The sequence below is a fragment of the Pogona vitticeps genome, chromosome 1 (genome assembly GCF_051106095.1).
Source record: "Pogona vitticeps strain Pit_001003342236 chromosome 1, PviZW2.1, whole genome shotgun sequence".
In the NCBI taxonomy this organism is placed as follows: domain Eukaryota; kingdom Metazoa; phylum Chordata; class Lepidosauria; order Squamata; family Agamidae; genus Pogona; species Pogona vitticeps.
The window spans coordinates 103,452,083-103,469,513 of NC_135783.1; the positions used below are offsets into that span (position 1 = coordinate 103,452,083).

Here is a 17,431-nt window from a genome sequence, read left to right on the forward strand (position 1 = left end):
CACCAAACCTACTAACATACACTGCTGTTGTCATTGTCATGTTTTTGGGTAGGTTTGTGATGCTGCTGATGGCCCAGATGGGAGCTATTTGTCCTCAGATTTGTACTGTCCTGCCAGATTCCCATATCGCTCCAGAGTGTCAGGCAAATAATTTACAGGCCCATTGCAATCCATCAGTTCTCAGATAACTAGGGTTTTTTCCCCACACAATGTATTATACCACTATTTACCCACTTATTATTTTGTAAGTAAACTAGAAAGGAAATAACTAAAATAAAGTAAATAAACTAATATTGCTTCCATTCAGGTTGCACAACACAGACAGAACATGGCCCACCTCACTCGTTCCACAGAGGAAGGTTAATCATGCATTTGAAATATGCACCATCCTCAAATCAAGATGTATCTTACTTGGATCATGTCCCATTTGCTCATTTATTTCCTGTGTGCATTACTGTTTCTTCAAAATGTAATGATTGGTACAGTTAATATAAGTGAGAATGAGCTTATTGTAAAGATTACAGTATACTAGTTTTTGCTTTATAAAAATGTTCACCAATCTTGTGAATTTGTTTCATTTCTTTTCAACTTCACTATTTTTACATTTAACAACAATTCCATGTCTTTTATAATAAAAAGCTTATTGAAAATATTATGTCTTTCTTTGATAAGTCTGTAGTCTTCTGCACATATTTTTATAAATAGATATTAAATACAATAGGATTTACTTCTAAGTAAACATGTATAGAACAGGACTCTAAAGAGATTTAACAATGAATGCATGTTGAAAAATCTCATCTTATCAGATTCCACAAAACTTAATAAATTGGGTACAAGAATATTTTTCATAGTTATTTCCTTCTCCAAAAAGCTGTGTAGGCAAGCATGATGTATTTATATGACATATAGCTGCACATACAAATTGCCTCTATAGTTAACATGCATTAATATGGCAATACAGATTTCAAAACAGAATATAGGAAAACAAATATTAATCAACATTTTATTTTAGTATTATTCCATAAATACTTCTTTTTCCTTCATACATTTAAGGGGGAAAAAACTGCATGTGCCACAGTAAAGGTTGTATGTAAGTAAGAATCTGATAAATGAGAGTTAATCACAATGAAGTACACAGCAGAGTACAATATACCTCTGTTCCTGTGTGCTGTGCTATAAAAAGAAAAGAAAAACACAAGGAGAACTAAGGGAGAGACTGCATTTCTTTATGACCTTATTTGAAAGATAAACTCCTTGGGGAAATACAATTTATTCAGATTATCAAGACCCTGCTGTGCAAATCTACAATCTGGGAGCACACTACAGAGATCAAAAAATATTTACTTTATTCTGTTGGGTATAAAAGCTTCTAATGAATGCATAATTAAGACAGAAAAAGTGTATACAGCTTTAGAAATTCCATCGTTGAGCCAAGCCATTAATATCCAAGGCATCATACCCAATTGCTACTCCACCTGCTTTATTTTTGGATTACAGAATAGCTCTAAATCAAGGTATTATGCAAACTCCAAGCTATACTGGCCCACTTTGCCCTCCCTCCCTCCCTCCCTCCCTTTCTCTCTCACACATACATACTGCATTGAGTAATTTACTAAAATTATGTAGAAATCACACATAACAAAATGTGTTGTTTTTATGCTTTTCCTACTCCAAATATAGAGAAAAAGCAAAAAAAAAAAAAAAGGGGGGGGGGAAAGGAATATAATATTCCTGCATTTATTAAGTTCAGACGTCTGTACCCATCTGGGGAAAATCTACACCAAAATTTACATTCAAATGCAATCTACGATTATCTATGGCTTTCTGGATTGTAAGCAAGTGCATTAAGAGACCCAGTCCCTTTGCAGCCAACACAGTTCCTCATACTCATCATCATTTACCACATCACAATGGTATCAATTCTGCAAAGGTTTAACTAAAAACATTCTTCTCTTGAGCCACTGTAGCAAGCACACCTTACAGGTCATAATCCACCATGTTGCCTTCTCTGCAAATTCCCATTGACTATAATATGTTTTTTTGCAATAATGTAACATATTCTTGGACATCTCTAACTAATTTCAATTGGTATTCAAACAGGGAATTTTTTGAGAAGATTGTACCTTATTAGCAATGGATCTCTTAAGCATAGTTAAGAGTTCCCAAGTGCCCCTTGGGCTGATAACACTCCCATGTCTCTTCTACTTAACACTTATTTTCCTTGGCCTTTTTAAAATTAGTTACGTAATGGGTAGTCACATGTTCTCCTTTACACAGAGGACAATCCTCCTTTTGAAGGTGTCCTCCAAAGGAAAGTCTGTCCAATTCAACACTGGCTTCAAAGTAATGAACGTTACAGAAGGAGGCTTATGATCCTGAGTTGCTCATACATAGTGAGCAGCTAGATAGCAAACTCAGTTTTTCTTTCTCAGTGAGATACATATATTATTTTCTTGATCCAAATCCTATTACATACTGACACAAGTATAACACCCACAGCACGAATTTTAACAGAAAATTGTTGCCGATTATGATGGCAGTGATTGTTTCTTGTGCAGCTCACACATGACCCGTGTATGACAAGAAGAACAAGTGCTAAGTTCAATGGTGGAAATTCACCACTGAAATTTGTACACAGAGTGATGACAGCAGAAGTACGTTTCAGGATCTTGGCCTTTAAATTATAACAATCATTTTGCATCTGTACCTTTAATTTCATATACCATAGGAGCCCTCCCCCATATCCGCAGGATCGTTATCTGCCGTTTCACTTATCCATGGTCTGAAAATATTTTAAATATTAAAAAGAAAAAATATGAGAAAAAATATTTTTACATGTATTACCAGAACTGGGCACTAGAGGGAGCTAGAGACCATGCCATGAATACTTGTTAGTGAAAAATACACAGCATGGTCTCTGGCACCCTCCAGTGGCCAGATATGGTAAAGAATAGTAAAATATTTTTTATGTTTTTTCCTTTTACCAGTTCATGCACTGCTGAATTTTGTTGTCCTTTTTGATGATGTATCAGTGCTCACACCAAATATTTTTGTTCCATTATTAACACTGATCATAATTAGGTCTAAAAATAAGTTCCTATTCCTGTTTTCCCATCCTGGTTTAATAACTTCAGTGCACATGTAATGCTAACCTTGATTAACTGTAAGAGAAAGGATAAACTGTCAGGAACCTCCCAATTTTAATCCTAGCTAAGCCTGATCACTGAAGCAAACATCTATTGAATATTCTCAAACTTTGTTGACTGGTGATGTATGAAATTTCTGGGAGATATTCTGAAGCCATAAGGCTTAGTTGAATCACTGCCTAATTTACCTTTAGTAACTATTCATAAGATCAGGCACATATAAGACACAGCTTACCTTAAGCAAGTTTATGTAAAAGATCCATTTTAACTGAAACCAAGATAAGACACAACAATAATTAAAATTTCACCATTCACAGCAAGAAAGAATATAATGCAAGTTTACTCCACTAACAGGGTGTAGTCTTCAATCCGAGACTGAGCTCAAGATGATGAAGGCAACTCCTTGGGATATTTTGTTTCATGACTTGGATCTCCCTTCCACTTCACCTCTTGTGACAAAAATGACCCATTCAATTATATATGTCAAAAACTGGATAATGACTCACTCCTTCCGCTGTGTTTCTAGTCAACAGGGGCCTTTGTCTCTGAGGTCACTTATTTATTCTGTTTTGTCCAGATGTTTCCCCAAGCCCATTAGGTTCATGTCTGTAGCTGTCCCTCTGAGAATAAACTAGTTACCTCTTTAGCTGCTTCTCATTTGGGTCCCCTTTTATTCCCTGCCATAACCCAGGAACACTCCAGACTACAGTCACTCTCTGCTAGTTAATATAAAAATTACACTTGAAAACAAGTTTAGCACCTACTTATCAACTTTTTAAAAAGTGACATTAAATGGAACTTTGGTAGCTCTATAACATTTATAATCTCAAATAACAGGCATTATGTAAACCTATAGCCTTCCTCTATATTCTACAGCTTTAATCTATGTCTGCTTAAGTGTCCAAAGGCCTTGTGATTTATAATCTAAGTGTGCTTATGTCTATGTCTGTTTGTGCAAACAGTCTCAAATCCAAGAGCTTCTAAAAGAAAATTTAAAAAGAGTTCCAAAATTCCATAATGTTACTTCAAAGGTCGGGGTACAAAACTTAAAACAGTGTTCTTGTCTACTCTGACCACCATGCCTACTGTGTTCCCTTTGAATGTAAGACTTGTTTGATTATACAGACAAGAACAGTTTATGCCAATCAAATATGCAATCTGCATTAATTCATTCCTAATATATGAAATGTGTTTTGGTGTAGAATTAGATCAGTTTTCTTCCCTACTTACATGCATGTGCCTATACATTCACAAGGCAGATACAGAACTCAAAATACTATTGCCCATCCACTTTACTAAAAGCTAAGCAGATTATTTCTTCTATTTTAGGCTGCTAAAAAAGAATAATCAGCCAAAACCCAGCAAGCATCTGACATACATCTGGAGATGAACTTATTCTTTTCCCATCTTAACCTCTCTCACAAGCTTTCCGGTTGAGAAGCAAGATTTAAAATATGAAGGCAACTTGTTCATCAGAGATGTCTATTAACATGGAGGAAAAACCAATTTCAAAATTTGGTGCATGTGGGCGGGTAAGGCTGGGGAAAGCTGAAATAAAATATTCTTCTATTTCCTTCCAAGAGCTAAAAGGACTACATGCATCTGGTACTCATATTTCTATTCTCTCACATTAGAGCAGGAAGTCTCCTCTTTCAGGTCACGTCTCCCACATAAAAGTGCTAAACTAATGCCGTTTAATGACAAATTAATGTCCATGAATAAAAAATACACCTCTAATAGCATAGAGTAATTTGCCATTACAATATCATCATTGGACATGCCCCTGGTTTAATACGATGTATTTAATTCATAACTTAATGAGTGATATATAAAAAGAGAGAGATGAACCCTGCAATTACATTTATGTGAGTCTGTCACCTTATTTGTAAAACCTTAGAGTCATTTACATTCAAATTAGAACAAATGAGTGATTTCACAAAGTGCAATGATAAATGACCACTGCTGCACAAGACGGGGCCGTATTTCCTGTGAAACCGTTAACAGTTTCCCATTATTTGTTAAAAATTACAATGCATATTGCCCAGTGTTGTGTGAATAATGACTTTTTTACTGATTAGGTCACAAGACTAATATGGAGCAAAATAAATAATTTCTTTTCATTTTTTTTCTTTCTTTCCCATGTTTTGTAATTTATCCACACACGTGAACTGACACTGCCACCTACTGCTTAGTGGTGAATACTGCAGGAAGTTCCTCGAGTATCTTTAAAAGCAAATTGCTCAGGTGTTTATAATTTCTGCTTAGTTGCTTTAGAAGCCAATGCTTTCCTCCAGCCAAGTAACTTCCCCCTGATGAATACTGACTGAGATCTATAGGATGTTTATTATACACCAAGTAGTTCAGCTTGCCAAAAGAAAGACAAATTAAGTGACAGATTGATACAAAACTGTGTATTGTACTCATTATCACTCAGCACAGACCTGAATGAAAGACACTAAGGAATACTTAATTTAAGCAAGTGCCCAGATACATATTTCAGCATTTAATACATTGAACAGCCATCAGAAATCAAATAAACTGGCAGAGAGTGCCGTCTAATACAACTACAGTGCATTACTCAGTGCTTATAGCACTGATGCCCATACCTTCTTGTACCACAGCTCTCAGATGACCTAGCTAGCAGAGACTATGGTCAAGACTTCTGAGAGCTGTAGTTCAGGAATATCTAAGGGTCCAAGATTAGAGGGCGATCTGGGTTCAAATCCCCACCAAGACATGAAAACATCTCTCAGACTAACCTCCCTCACAGGGTTGTTTTGAAGATAAAGCAAAAACAAAGTCTGTACTGATGAAAGAGGAAACGCCATACATGCCACCTTGACCTCTATGAAGGAGACACAGGACCTCAGTATAATACCTAAACAACTCTCCTCTCTTTTTGACTCCTTTTCAGAAGTGACAGACAAGAAGAAGGGGGCGGCAGCGGAATGATACACTTTATTGAATTTGCTTCTTTCAGCAACTGCTTCAGGGCAAGATCTGTCCCTGAGATATTATCCGATGTACATGTCTAAAACAAGCACTTTTCAGTGGGTGGCAGATCACAGTTACAGGTAAATTGAATGATTGTTAGCATTTTTGTTTTCATTAAATTGTTATAGAATTCTAAATTGGCTTTATTTTTTGTTGTAAGGCACCCTGATGAGTTTACCTTATAAAAGTCTAAAAATAATGTAAAATTACTACATGAATTAAAATAAAGACTAGTTTCTCTATAACAGCCATCATATTGAAGCCAATGGAAATGCTTCTGTAGCTTAGGCCAGAACTTAATAATTAACCCTGAATAGACATTGGTCGTTGGAGATTGATAAACAAATGGTGAAGGAATATCTTATTACCTTGAATGAGTTCAGATATCCAGGGCCGGATGAACTGCATCCAAGAGTACTGAAGAAATGACTGAAGAAGTCTCAGAACCACTGTCCATTATTTTCTTGAAATCATGGGAAATGGGTGAGGTGACAGACGGCTGGGGAGAGCTAATGTTGTCCCTATCTGCCAAAAGGGCATAAAGGAGGAACCTGGGAACTACAAACCAGTCAGACTGACATCAATCCCAGGGAAAATTCTGGAACAGATTATAAAGCCGTAATTATGCCTAGAAAACAATGCCGTAATAACTAGAAGCCAACACAGATTTGTCAAGAACAAATCCTGCCAGACTATCAGATCTCATCTTTTGATGGGGTAACCTCCCTGATAGAATGCTGCAGACATAGTATATCTTGACTTCAAAAAAACATTTGACAAAGTGCCCCATGATACTCTGATTAGCAAGTTAATTTGGTATGGGGTGGATATAATAACTATCAGGTAGATACACAGCTGGCTACAGAATCTTACTCAGAGAGTGATGACTAATGGCTCCTTCTTGAACTGGGAGGAGGTAACAAATGGGGTACCCCAGGGTTCAGTCCTGGGCCCAGTGCTCTTCAACATTTTAATTAATGACCTGAATCAGGGGATACAAGGAATGCTACTCAAATCTGCAGATGACACAAAACTGGGTGGAATAGCTAACACCTTGAAAGATAGAAACAAAATTCAAAATGATCTAGATACGCTTGAGCACTGGGCTGAAAATTACAAAAGGAAATTCAACGGGGATAAGTGCAAAGTACGGCACCTAGGAAAAAGAAACCAAACACGCAGTTCCAAATGGGGGATACCTGGCTAAGCAATACAACAAGTGAGAAGGATATTGGAGTCATTGTAGATCACAAGCTGAATATGAGCCAACAGTGTGATGTGGCTATGGAAAAAAAGGCAAATGCTATTTTAGGCTACATTAACAGAAGTATGGTCTCCAAATCCCATATGAAGTAGCTTAAGCAAACTGGTAACTTAAGCCATCAGCTTTGGTTCAATCCTGACATTCACACATGTCAGAGCTGAAGCAAAATGGAGCTATAAATGAAGCATCTCCTTGTAGGCAAGGATAAGGGACAGGCTAGTTTATGCTGCCCTACATTATGTGATCACCTGAAAAAGGAGCGAACTAGCCGATCCCCAAAGCTGACCAAACTGTTGTGCAAAGTCCCTCTGACTTTACAAACATGAACAGAGCAAACAATTGAAATGTGAGGATTATAGCTTCAGAAAGTTTTCTGTTTGCTACATGAGTCCACTGGATAACTCTGGCATCTAATGAAATGAAATGAAGAATAATCATTCCCGGAATATAGAAAGCGTGATTTTTAGACATGCAGTGCAATAATGTACAGTCAGGTGTGAATACATGCAACAAGTCTTTGATATTTAGTTGGCAAATGTTGAAGGACCCAGAACTCCTAGAGCTCTCTCTATGATATGGAGCTTTCAGTAACTTTGACAGACTGAAGTAACCAAATGCACAAAGGGTGTGTTTTTTAAATGCAGATTCAAAATGGTGTTAACTATACTTGTTCTAAACCTTCTAAGAGCAGAATATGTGGCTCTCAGTGTTCTTTGTAGCAGCACCTGATCAGATTCCAATATCCTTAGCTTCCAAACCATTCAGTATTTTAGCAGCCATTTGCACCCCATAGCTTCTGAAAACCAACAGACAAAACTGTAAAGCCCTGGTCTTTAAAAATGTGGCAAGAAATTTCCACAAATCACAAATCTTTTCTTTCCAGGACCTCTAAATCCACCATACCAGAAGTCCACTTCTGGTTTTGTTAAACTCTTATTAACCTGTGCCACTCTCACTATCAAGTGAGGGAGATCACCCTATCCCTGAATTTTGGGTTGAGGTGCACCCCATTTAGTCTGGAGGCTACCCATGCTTATGATTCAATGAGACAAGGCACTGAGGTGAATTTTTAAAGAGAATCATGTTTCTTTGTGGCTTCTAAAAAACAAGTCTCATTTTTTGTGGTGGAAAAATGGAACAATAAAATGGTCCAATGTTGCCCACCCCATGTTTCAAACAATTTGTATTGCCACAATGAGCAAGCAAAATGCAAGTATCAATGAAAGCTCTTGTCACCCTATGTGAATCTCTGGATAGTAGAACTGCATCTTTTGTCAGATCAATTGTTACCCATTAAGCCTGTAGGTTAGGCAATAAGTTATAAACTATAACTAGCTATATAACTATAAGCTATATAGACTTTAGATGCATAACAAAGAATTGATATATCACATGGAACAGACTGGGTGAGTGCTGCTGTTCCTACTCCCCTGCCTTCAACCCAGGAATTTCTAGCCTCTACCTTCCTCCCTTCAACAAACAGCCTGCACTGTAGTTGCTATTTCGCTTCCTAGTCAACCAAGACAAAAAGAAGACCCATTCTAAAACATTAGAAATACCAGCCTCAGGCAGCCATCTGCTCATTTATACTTTGTGAGGACAAAGCAAAAACAAAGGTGAACACCCATATAAAAGGGAGGGACTATTACTTTGCAGTTAGGGAATCTATAACCTCAGCCAACCCCTTATTACTGAAGGTGTAGGTGCCCCCCACTGATTGCTCATAACATTCCATTAATTACATTTTACACAACTTTCAGGCTTCAGGCAAAAGCAGTGGCTGGGGAAGGGACAAACAAGGGAATCAGAAGTCAGTACAGGGTTTTGATACAGAAGTAATCTTTCCAAAGCAAAAGTGTCATATTTATAAAGTTTTGACAGAAACAGTGATTTCTTATCTCTAAATTATCTGGGTCTGAAAACATCTAAGGATGTCACTGCTGTTTAAAAGATGCTCCATAAGGCCTTGATAATATCACTGTCTTTGGATACAAAATATATTGTAGTCTGTCCCAGCATCTCTAGGTGTAACCTGAGCCTGAGGAGAAGGAGGAAGAAGAGGCATGGGAGAAAGTCCAAATACCTGTCCACAAATGGAACAAAGACTGCTAAGGGGGGAAAATGGGAGTACAGAAAGTTCAAAAGAAAAGAGAAAAAGCACTGGGAAAAGGTAAAAACACTGATGCAGATGCGTGAGGGGACAGAAAGAGAGAATGAGAAGCCACGTAGCTCCATAGGAATGAAAAGGCATCTGGCTGTATGAGAAGTAAAGAAAACTGAAATAGGGCACTAAGAGATCTTTAATTCTTCTGACACTGAGTGATTCTGCTAGTAAAGCCATTCTGTTGAATCCCAGTTACTGAACTAAGAGCTACATTCTGCACTAACCACAGTCTTCATAGAGGTCACCACAAAATGGATAACAAAAAAAACCCACACAACTTCAGTCAGTTTAAAAGGTCTAGCATTTCCACCTCTTCTTCAGATTCTCCTGAGCAGACCCCAAGAGTCAAGGAAATTTGTAGAGGAGTCTCACAGCAAACATTCCTCTTCTACAGAATAGTTTTTTATGTGTAGACATTCCCTTTACACCTTAAAAAACTCTTTCAGATATAGTGGTTGATGATTACCTCGTTAGATGAGAAAATCGCTTAACGATGAAGTTTTTGTGATTGCAAACGATGTTTTAATAGGGAAAAATCGCTTCATGATCATCAGTTCCCTGCTTTGGGAACTGATTTTTCGCTTAACGACGATCAAAACAGCTGATTGTTGGGCTTTCAAAATGACAATCTCGTATGAAGAAATATATAAGAAGGAAGATTGCTCAAAAGAATATAAGTTAACATTTTTTAAATCTCACCTGGATAAGATAGTGTGAACATAAACTAAGCATTTCCAGCAACTGCAGATGACTTCCTGCAGCAAGCACATCCTGGATTACTCCTGGCTCCAAAAGAACCTATATTAGAAAATAAAAATATATCTTATAAAGAAGCTATACTTAAATGTTCTCTAAAAATAATCAGTGTGGTGTTTGTAACTGACAATCTACATCAACAGCCAAATGAATGAACAGTCTAAAATATCACATTTCATTTGAAATTGTTTTCAGATAAAATGTTTTAACTATAAAAGACACCTCTGGGTAGTGTGGGCGGCATATAAATTGAATAAATAAATAAAATAAATAAATAATAAATAAAAAGGACAGCTCACAGCTGCCTATTTCTTCTCAAAGGATCTCCACATATCTCTATAGCTATCAAAAAAAATTTCAGAGATACAAGAGCTATAGAAACATATACATAATCACACCTTTGATTTGTATAGGTCTGTATTATCTAAGTAGTGTAGAAGTGTGCTCTAAAGTTTTGTACAGGGTTCTTTCCCCATCCTACCTCCTGCCACGTTGAGGACATGGGATTATTGAGACACAATCCTTCCGCAACTGGGCAGAGCAATCCTTTGACATTCAGTATAATCTAAACCAGACAAACCATGCTCTGTAGAGCACGGAGGGAGGCAGCTTTTCAGCTTTCCCCCTTCACTTTGTACTAAGGATCCCTGTCTTCTTTCCCCATTCCATTGTTTACAATGGGAATGGGAACATACGGGCTTGAATTCACACTCAAGAGAGATTGTATTTCTTATTTCTTTCATGTAGTTCCCAGCTTTGTATGAATCCAGCTACATATTTAGTTTCTGTACTTCTAACCTATACAACCAAGAAAAGTTGTTGATACTGTATTTATATTAAACTTTCCATGTTAGCTATTTTGAGAGTCCACAAAAGTAGAGAATACATTAGGTAACAATGAAACAAACAAATACAAGTGCACAGTTTTGTCATAATTTTAGAAAGCACTACAGCAGTGTAATTGTGAGACAACAAAGGGAATACACATCAAAAATATGGCAAAGCATCCCATATTGAATATATGTGAATCAAAAACCCAATCAAGTATTAAAGAACAAAACTGGCCCAAGCTGTTTTGTTGCATGAGCGAAGCTGCAAATGATTTTTGAAGTCACACCAAGGAGACAATACCCAAAGTTTAATCAAATCGCTCTGGGATCTGAGACGGAAAATTCTACCACTATCTTTCCTTCCTGGCAGTAACAAAAAATTATAAAAATACAGTATTAATAAACTAAATCAACAGTTTTACCTTTGATGGAATTCCCAAATCATCAATTACCTGTGTCTGAAAACTGATAGGGCTACTACAGAGGCCTCCCAGATTGAATCCCTTTGAATGAGCATCAAGTAAGGGAGCAAGAGAGGCTAAAAGTTTCATGTACTTATCAAATATAACTGACACTCTGATTCTAAGCTTTAAACATAGCATCAGAATGTTATTATAAACTATGTGTCATACCCAACACTTATGATGGATCAGGCTTTACTTTTCTACTGAACAGATGTTTATAACAATGGGAAGGTGGGGTCCACAAGGAGTTTCACGGTCCTTCATCCATGTACATAAATAGTACTACAGAAATTTGGAGAGTTACTGGCTTCTTTCTTTCTTACATCATTCCATTAAATAAACCCCATGTTTTGACCAAAATATGGTACAGTCCAACCATTTACGTCAATGTATTGGGTAGTGCAACAAACTGGCAAGCACTGGAGGCTTTTAAATATCAGATGAACATACTCTGAAAAGGCACCAAACACCAGCAGGTCATAGAAAAGACTTCTGAGATGATTGGGAGTGAATTCAAACAATCCTACAGTGCAAAAGAGCAATGTAAAATTAAGTTAATAGAAGGGACTAACTAAAGACAACAGGCATAAAATACTGCATAGTCAATGAATTCACAACATATTTGCACTAAATATGAATGCTATTTATATTCCATATTTGTAAGGAAAACTCCCAGCAATTTATGAAGTAGAAGAATTTGCTGACAAAATAGTTCAAATCATGCTTCTAAGAGAATAAACTATTTCTCTACAGATTTCCTGTTCTGTTGTTCACCTGCTCCCTAATACCTAATCCCTGCAACACCAATTGTTTTCACTAGAGGTCTCAAGACACCCACTTTATACAGAAAAGAACAGCTTCACTTCTCTACTGTTTGACTTAAATGCAGGGAACTAAAAAAATAAAAGCAGCACCTGTTTCAAAGGAAGATCACATGTCAAAACTAATCATTTACCTCTCCGATAAACTATTTCACATACAGCACAGTCCAGTATAGGCTTCTGTTTGTGTTCTGTACTGTCAAGCCGGAAATGACTTATAGTGGCCCTAATAGGGCTTTCAAGGTAAGTAAGATATCTAAGGAGTGGTTTTACCAGTTCCACTCCCCCAAGTGAGTTTCCATCGCCAAGTGGGGATTCAAATCTTGTTCTCCAGAGTCACTCTATCCATTACACCACACTGGGAATGAATCAATTCCAGAAGTTTATAAATGAGCCACAGGAAAGTCTCATGTTGCCAAAAGAGTGGTGGTGGTATTTATCTTTTGGGCTGTTGTTTAAGCTTATATACCACCCCATAACGTTTGGAGCACCCGCTGGGCAGTTTGCAACATAATTACGTAAACAACAACTTGACCTCCAGTGAGCTGGATACTCATTTTACCAACCTCAGAAGGATGGAAGGCTGAGTCAACCTTGAGCTGGCTACTGAACCCATCAGGAATGAATTCAGATCATGAGCAGAGACTTAACTGCAGCACTGCAATTTAATCACTCAAAAGTGTACACGGTTCATCCCCACCCAACCCCACCCTTTAACCCTCAGAACAACCTGTGAATTAAATTATGCTGAGAGAAAGCGACTGGCTCAAAATCACACTTCAAACTTCATTACTGAGTGGGATTTGAACCCATGTCTCCCAATACATCCCTTCTTCACATAGCTCCACTGAAAGATCAGGGTTGTGCCTTTGTATGTGACAAGAAAGCTCTTTTAGAAGATCGCATGGCACCTTAACGGGGGACTGGTTTTGATATCATCTATTTGTTCACCGGGGTCACAAATGTAATTCAAAAAACAGGTAGACAACATCCATGACCAATAAGCAGTTATGATGTCTTAGGATGCCTTATGATTTATCCTTTAAAACAACTGGTGCACATGGATCCGAGCACAACAACTTATATGCACACAATTGAATAAGCACTTACATTGAAAACTGTCTCCTACATTTAAAACAAACCCAGAATACACAGGTGGCCATTGTCGCCTTAATGAATAAGGGTAAATGTGGATAAAGGTAAGTAGTTTGCATTACTACATGGGCTAAAGTCTGGCTACTGGAAAGATAGCTGACACCCCATGCTTGATACAAGCATGCTACTGGCCCAACATGCAGAGATTCCACTAAAAAAGCTGCACAGTCCCAGGGTGCCCCCAATAGAAAGGAATGGTAAACCACTTCTGAGTACCCTCTGCCTAGAAAATCCTGCAAAAGGTCATCATAAATCAGAACTGACTTGATGACACACAGTTATTATATCTATTTGCAGAAGCTAAGATTCAAGGAGCTGCTTCTTTGAGACAACAAATTTCTCAGTTGCCTTGAAATCTGATTTTGAAACAGCCCACAGTTTGCCATATTGAATGGCTTCCTCCTTTCACGAAACAAAACACCACCACCACCCTTTGATAAGCAGAACTAGTTTAAGTGATCTCAGCCATAAGTTATGATAAATCAGCTACCCGGATATTTTTAAAGACATGTCAGACCCATAATATGTATTTTAGAGTTTAAGAACTTTTTACCATTGTAAATATCTGTTAAAAACAACCCGTCTGGATATATTAATCTCCTGTTTGAAGACACAGCATTCTTACAAAAAAAAAATGTTGCCTTATGTTTCAACCACTGCTTCTAAAATAACTCCTGATAACCTGACCACAAATCATCTGCTTTTATTTTCAATTAATTCAATCGAAACTCATGAGAACCAATGTGGCGTACAAAGACATGCATGGTAGAGGGTTGAGGCAGAGCTACAAAATTTCTCATCGCTAGAAAGTTCTGATCAATTTCTGTGCAGGTGCGGAAGCCTATTTGTGTAGGTCACAGAAACCACTCCAAGTGCTATGATCTTGCTAAACAAAAACAATCTTTCTTTCAGAATTTTTCAGCAACTACAATCCTATTGCAAAGCTCACTTACACTACAGAAATGAGGTCACTGGCACTGGTAGATTCTGTTAACCAAAACCTTTCTTTTGTGATTTCAGGGTGCCCCTGGCTCACACACAATGTGCCGGAAAAAGCACAACCACAAACCTTTAATTGAGCCATTTTGCCACTGATGTTGATGCCATTCCCATTGTGTAAGTGGACCCTGCCCAACAAGATAGATTTTGCTCATTCTCAGCATCTGAGCAAATGGCAGGTTTGAGATCACCTAGGACAGACTAAATAATATCTGTAGGATCATACCATCCTCCTTTGCAGCAAAAGATTGACTGGCTCACTACTTACTGGGCTACTATACTATACAGTACATTTACTTTCCATGGCACACTACAAACTGGATGGTGTAGATCTGTGGAGACAGCAGTATAAATAAGAAAAAGTGATAGGTAGATTAAATCCATGTTTCCTTCTTTGGATGCCATTATTATACAAATAATAGATGCTCAATATTAATTTTAGGGATTATAAACAGTGAAATAGTGAAGGAGAATCTATTTTATTATTTTGTATATTTTTTCAAAAAAGGTTCTTAGTAGGCATAAGCCAAGCAGATATATTTGTCTGTTTCCAAACCAATCCAAAGTGAAGCAAGGAAGCCTGAATCAGCATTCAGATTGAATCAGAGCTTTCCAAAGTGCCAATATAGCTTCACAGGCTTAAAACTGGAGTTAAAAAAAAAACCTCAGTAAAGCAAAAGTAATACAGTACTGTAATAGAAGAACCAAGAAGCCCAAAGGAGGAGACCGATAGCTCAAGTGTTAATGAAAAGGCCAAGCTCTCCTGGAAACCCCAGTTACAGAGCCCCTGGGAGAGAATTCTCCTATCCATGGTTGCCATCTTACAAAGGAAGGATATTAGAGAATAGTGACAGATAGCCATCTGCATCACTTTAATTATCAGGAGACAGAGTGGGTAGGCACTGAAAAAAAATTTCTTTTTAGGCAGCCACAGATCTCCAGCCAGCCAACCAAACAACCTTCTGTGCAAATTTTCTGCCATTGTGCAAGATCAAGAAGCCCAAATTGATCTAGTTAAAACACCATGATATTTTCAAGTTGTTTCTTGTTTTGGAAAAATCACCAGCAGAGGGATCTTTTCTTCTTATTTTATACCTGGCAATTTCAGTCCTAATATTGATCTCACTAATTTTGAGAGGCTTAGTTTTGGGTCAACCTAGTGACAATTATACAATGGCTTCAGAGTCATCAAAACAAGACAAGAGAGTAGAACTCAGAACAAAAAAAGAATTTCAGGGGGAATCCAGATAACTACATTTCCACACCACACTGTATCCAGCAGGCCTATTTAGATTGCTTTCATCACAGCTTTTCCCTGTGTATTTCTCATCATCTTCTATTCTCATTTTTTTCACGTTGGTAGAAATGCAATGTATAAAATTATGTCAGGATATCATGGACTCCATCCTCTCACATGCAGTCGTGTGCCATATTGTTTTAAAACACTGCATGTCATATGAAGTACAATGTGACAAAATTGGTCTGGGTGTTTCTATCATTTCCTGCATCTCTCTCTTTTCCAAATACTTTTAAAGTTTTGCAGTTTGATTTCTGGTGGCTGTACAGGCAACACCCTCCCAACCATGTACCAGCTCAAAAGAGGTGCACTGATGAATGCAAAAACAGGCTGTGCCCATCTTGCTCTTAGTATCCCTGTTTTATGACTGTCCTATGGTGTCCATTGGAAATAGGTAACAAGCGTTCAACACATATTTTCTTTTTCAAAAATAGGAGGATGTCATGGCACGGCTCCAAGTTACTTCAGGTAGAAAATCATATTTTGTGTGCTTATGTAATGGTCCTGGTGGCAAATCACTCCCCTATAAAAGCACATTACATTGAGCAGCTTCCTGTGCTCTACTCCGATTGTTTTTAGTGCTGTCACTGAGGACAAATACACACATGCACCTGTACTGTGTTGCTGTTGTGCCATGCTTCTATGTATCCATGGCTGATGGCTTCAAAATGCAGATAGAAAGAAGCCTAGCTCACATGGAGGATTGAGCACACATAGAGAACTTGTATTGAGGTGGTTGAGGGTGTGGCACTACGGCATCAAGTTTAACTATACTATATGCAGTATATGATGCAAGACATGTACATAGCATATGAAGGGACAGTAAGGAAGAGGAGTGATGGCAGGAGATGTAGCAGGAATTCTGGGGTGTGCAAGTGAAAGAGATGGGCAGGTTTTGGAAGAAAGCAAACTTAGCATGTGAATGAAGAACTATGAAAGATAACAGAGGCATCTGGAAATGTCAAGTGCTTCTGAGGAGGAAGACAGAGAATGTAGAGAGGGGGAAGAGAGAGAATGTGAAATGTGCGGAAGTGTCTATAATTGGGCATCAGAGAGGATCCTGAAAGTCTGTATTCACAAGGTAAGGTCAAACAGTGGAATTATAATAGACAAAACATTTCTTAATCATGACAACCTAACAGAGAAAGCTGCCTTTGTTGTAGCTGCTTGTCAGTAGTTGTTTTTATTTACACATTCCTGCACATGCTGAATTGTTACTTCAGAACTTTCCACTTGGAGCTATAAAAACCCTGACCATTTTATTATTTGGGGAGATTCACTATACACATATACTGTGTGTCCGTCAGTGATTTTCCTACTTTGTAAAGCAATAACAATAACCACCACCGCAAGACAGACAAGCCAGGCATTTCAGGCTTGATGTTCTGAATGCGCAAAACATTGCTGTTTTCTTTTTAAAACCTCTATTGAAGCTATTGTGACACAAGACTAAGACCAACCGTTAACCAGAAACAAAGTAGATACAATAACTCAACAGTAGTTCTTTAGTCAACACTTAGGTAAATTCTATAAGCAGTATC

General features: G+C 37.7%; 1 protein-coding gene across 10 annotated transcripts in view; it reads right to left on the bottom strand.

Moving 5' to 3' along the window:
* KLHL32 (kelch like family member 32) overlaps window positions 1–17,431 on the bottom strand; it is a 114,228-nt gene that overhangs the window by 51,162 nt on the left and 45,635 nt on the right. For 7 of the 10 annotated variants that reach the window (XR_013538523.1, XR_013538522.1, XM_078380308.1 and 4 more), the window contains 2 exons: window positions 10,268–10,366; window positions 3,382–3,414 (listed from right to left, as the gene is read on the bottom strand). Coding sequence is in view for 7 of the 10 variants with exons in the window: in XM_078380308.1 (XP_078236434.1) it covers window positions 3,382–3,414; window positions 10,268–10,366 (132 nt within the window). In the remaining 3 variants the exon portion in view is untranslated. The remainder of the gene's footprint in view (window positions 1–3,381; window positions 3,415–10,267; window positions 10,367–17,431) is intronic. The other 3 variants (XR_013538524.1, XM_078380316.1, XM_078380311.1) reach the window with 1 other exon arrangement.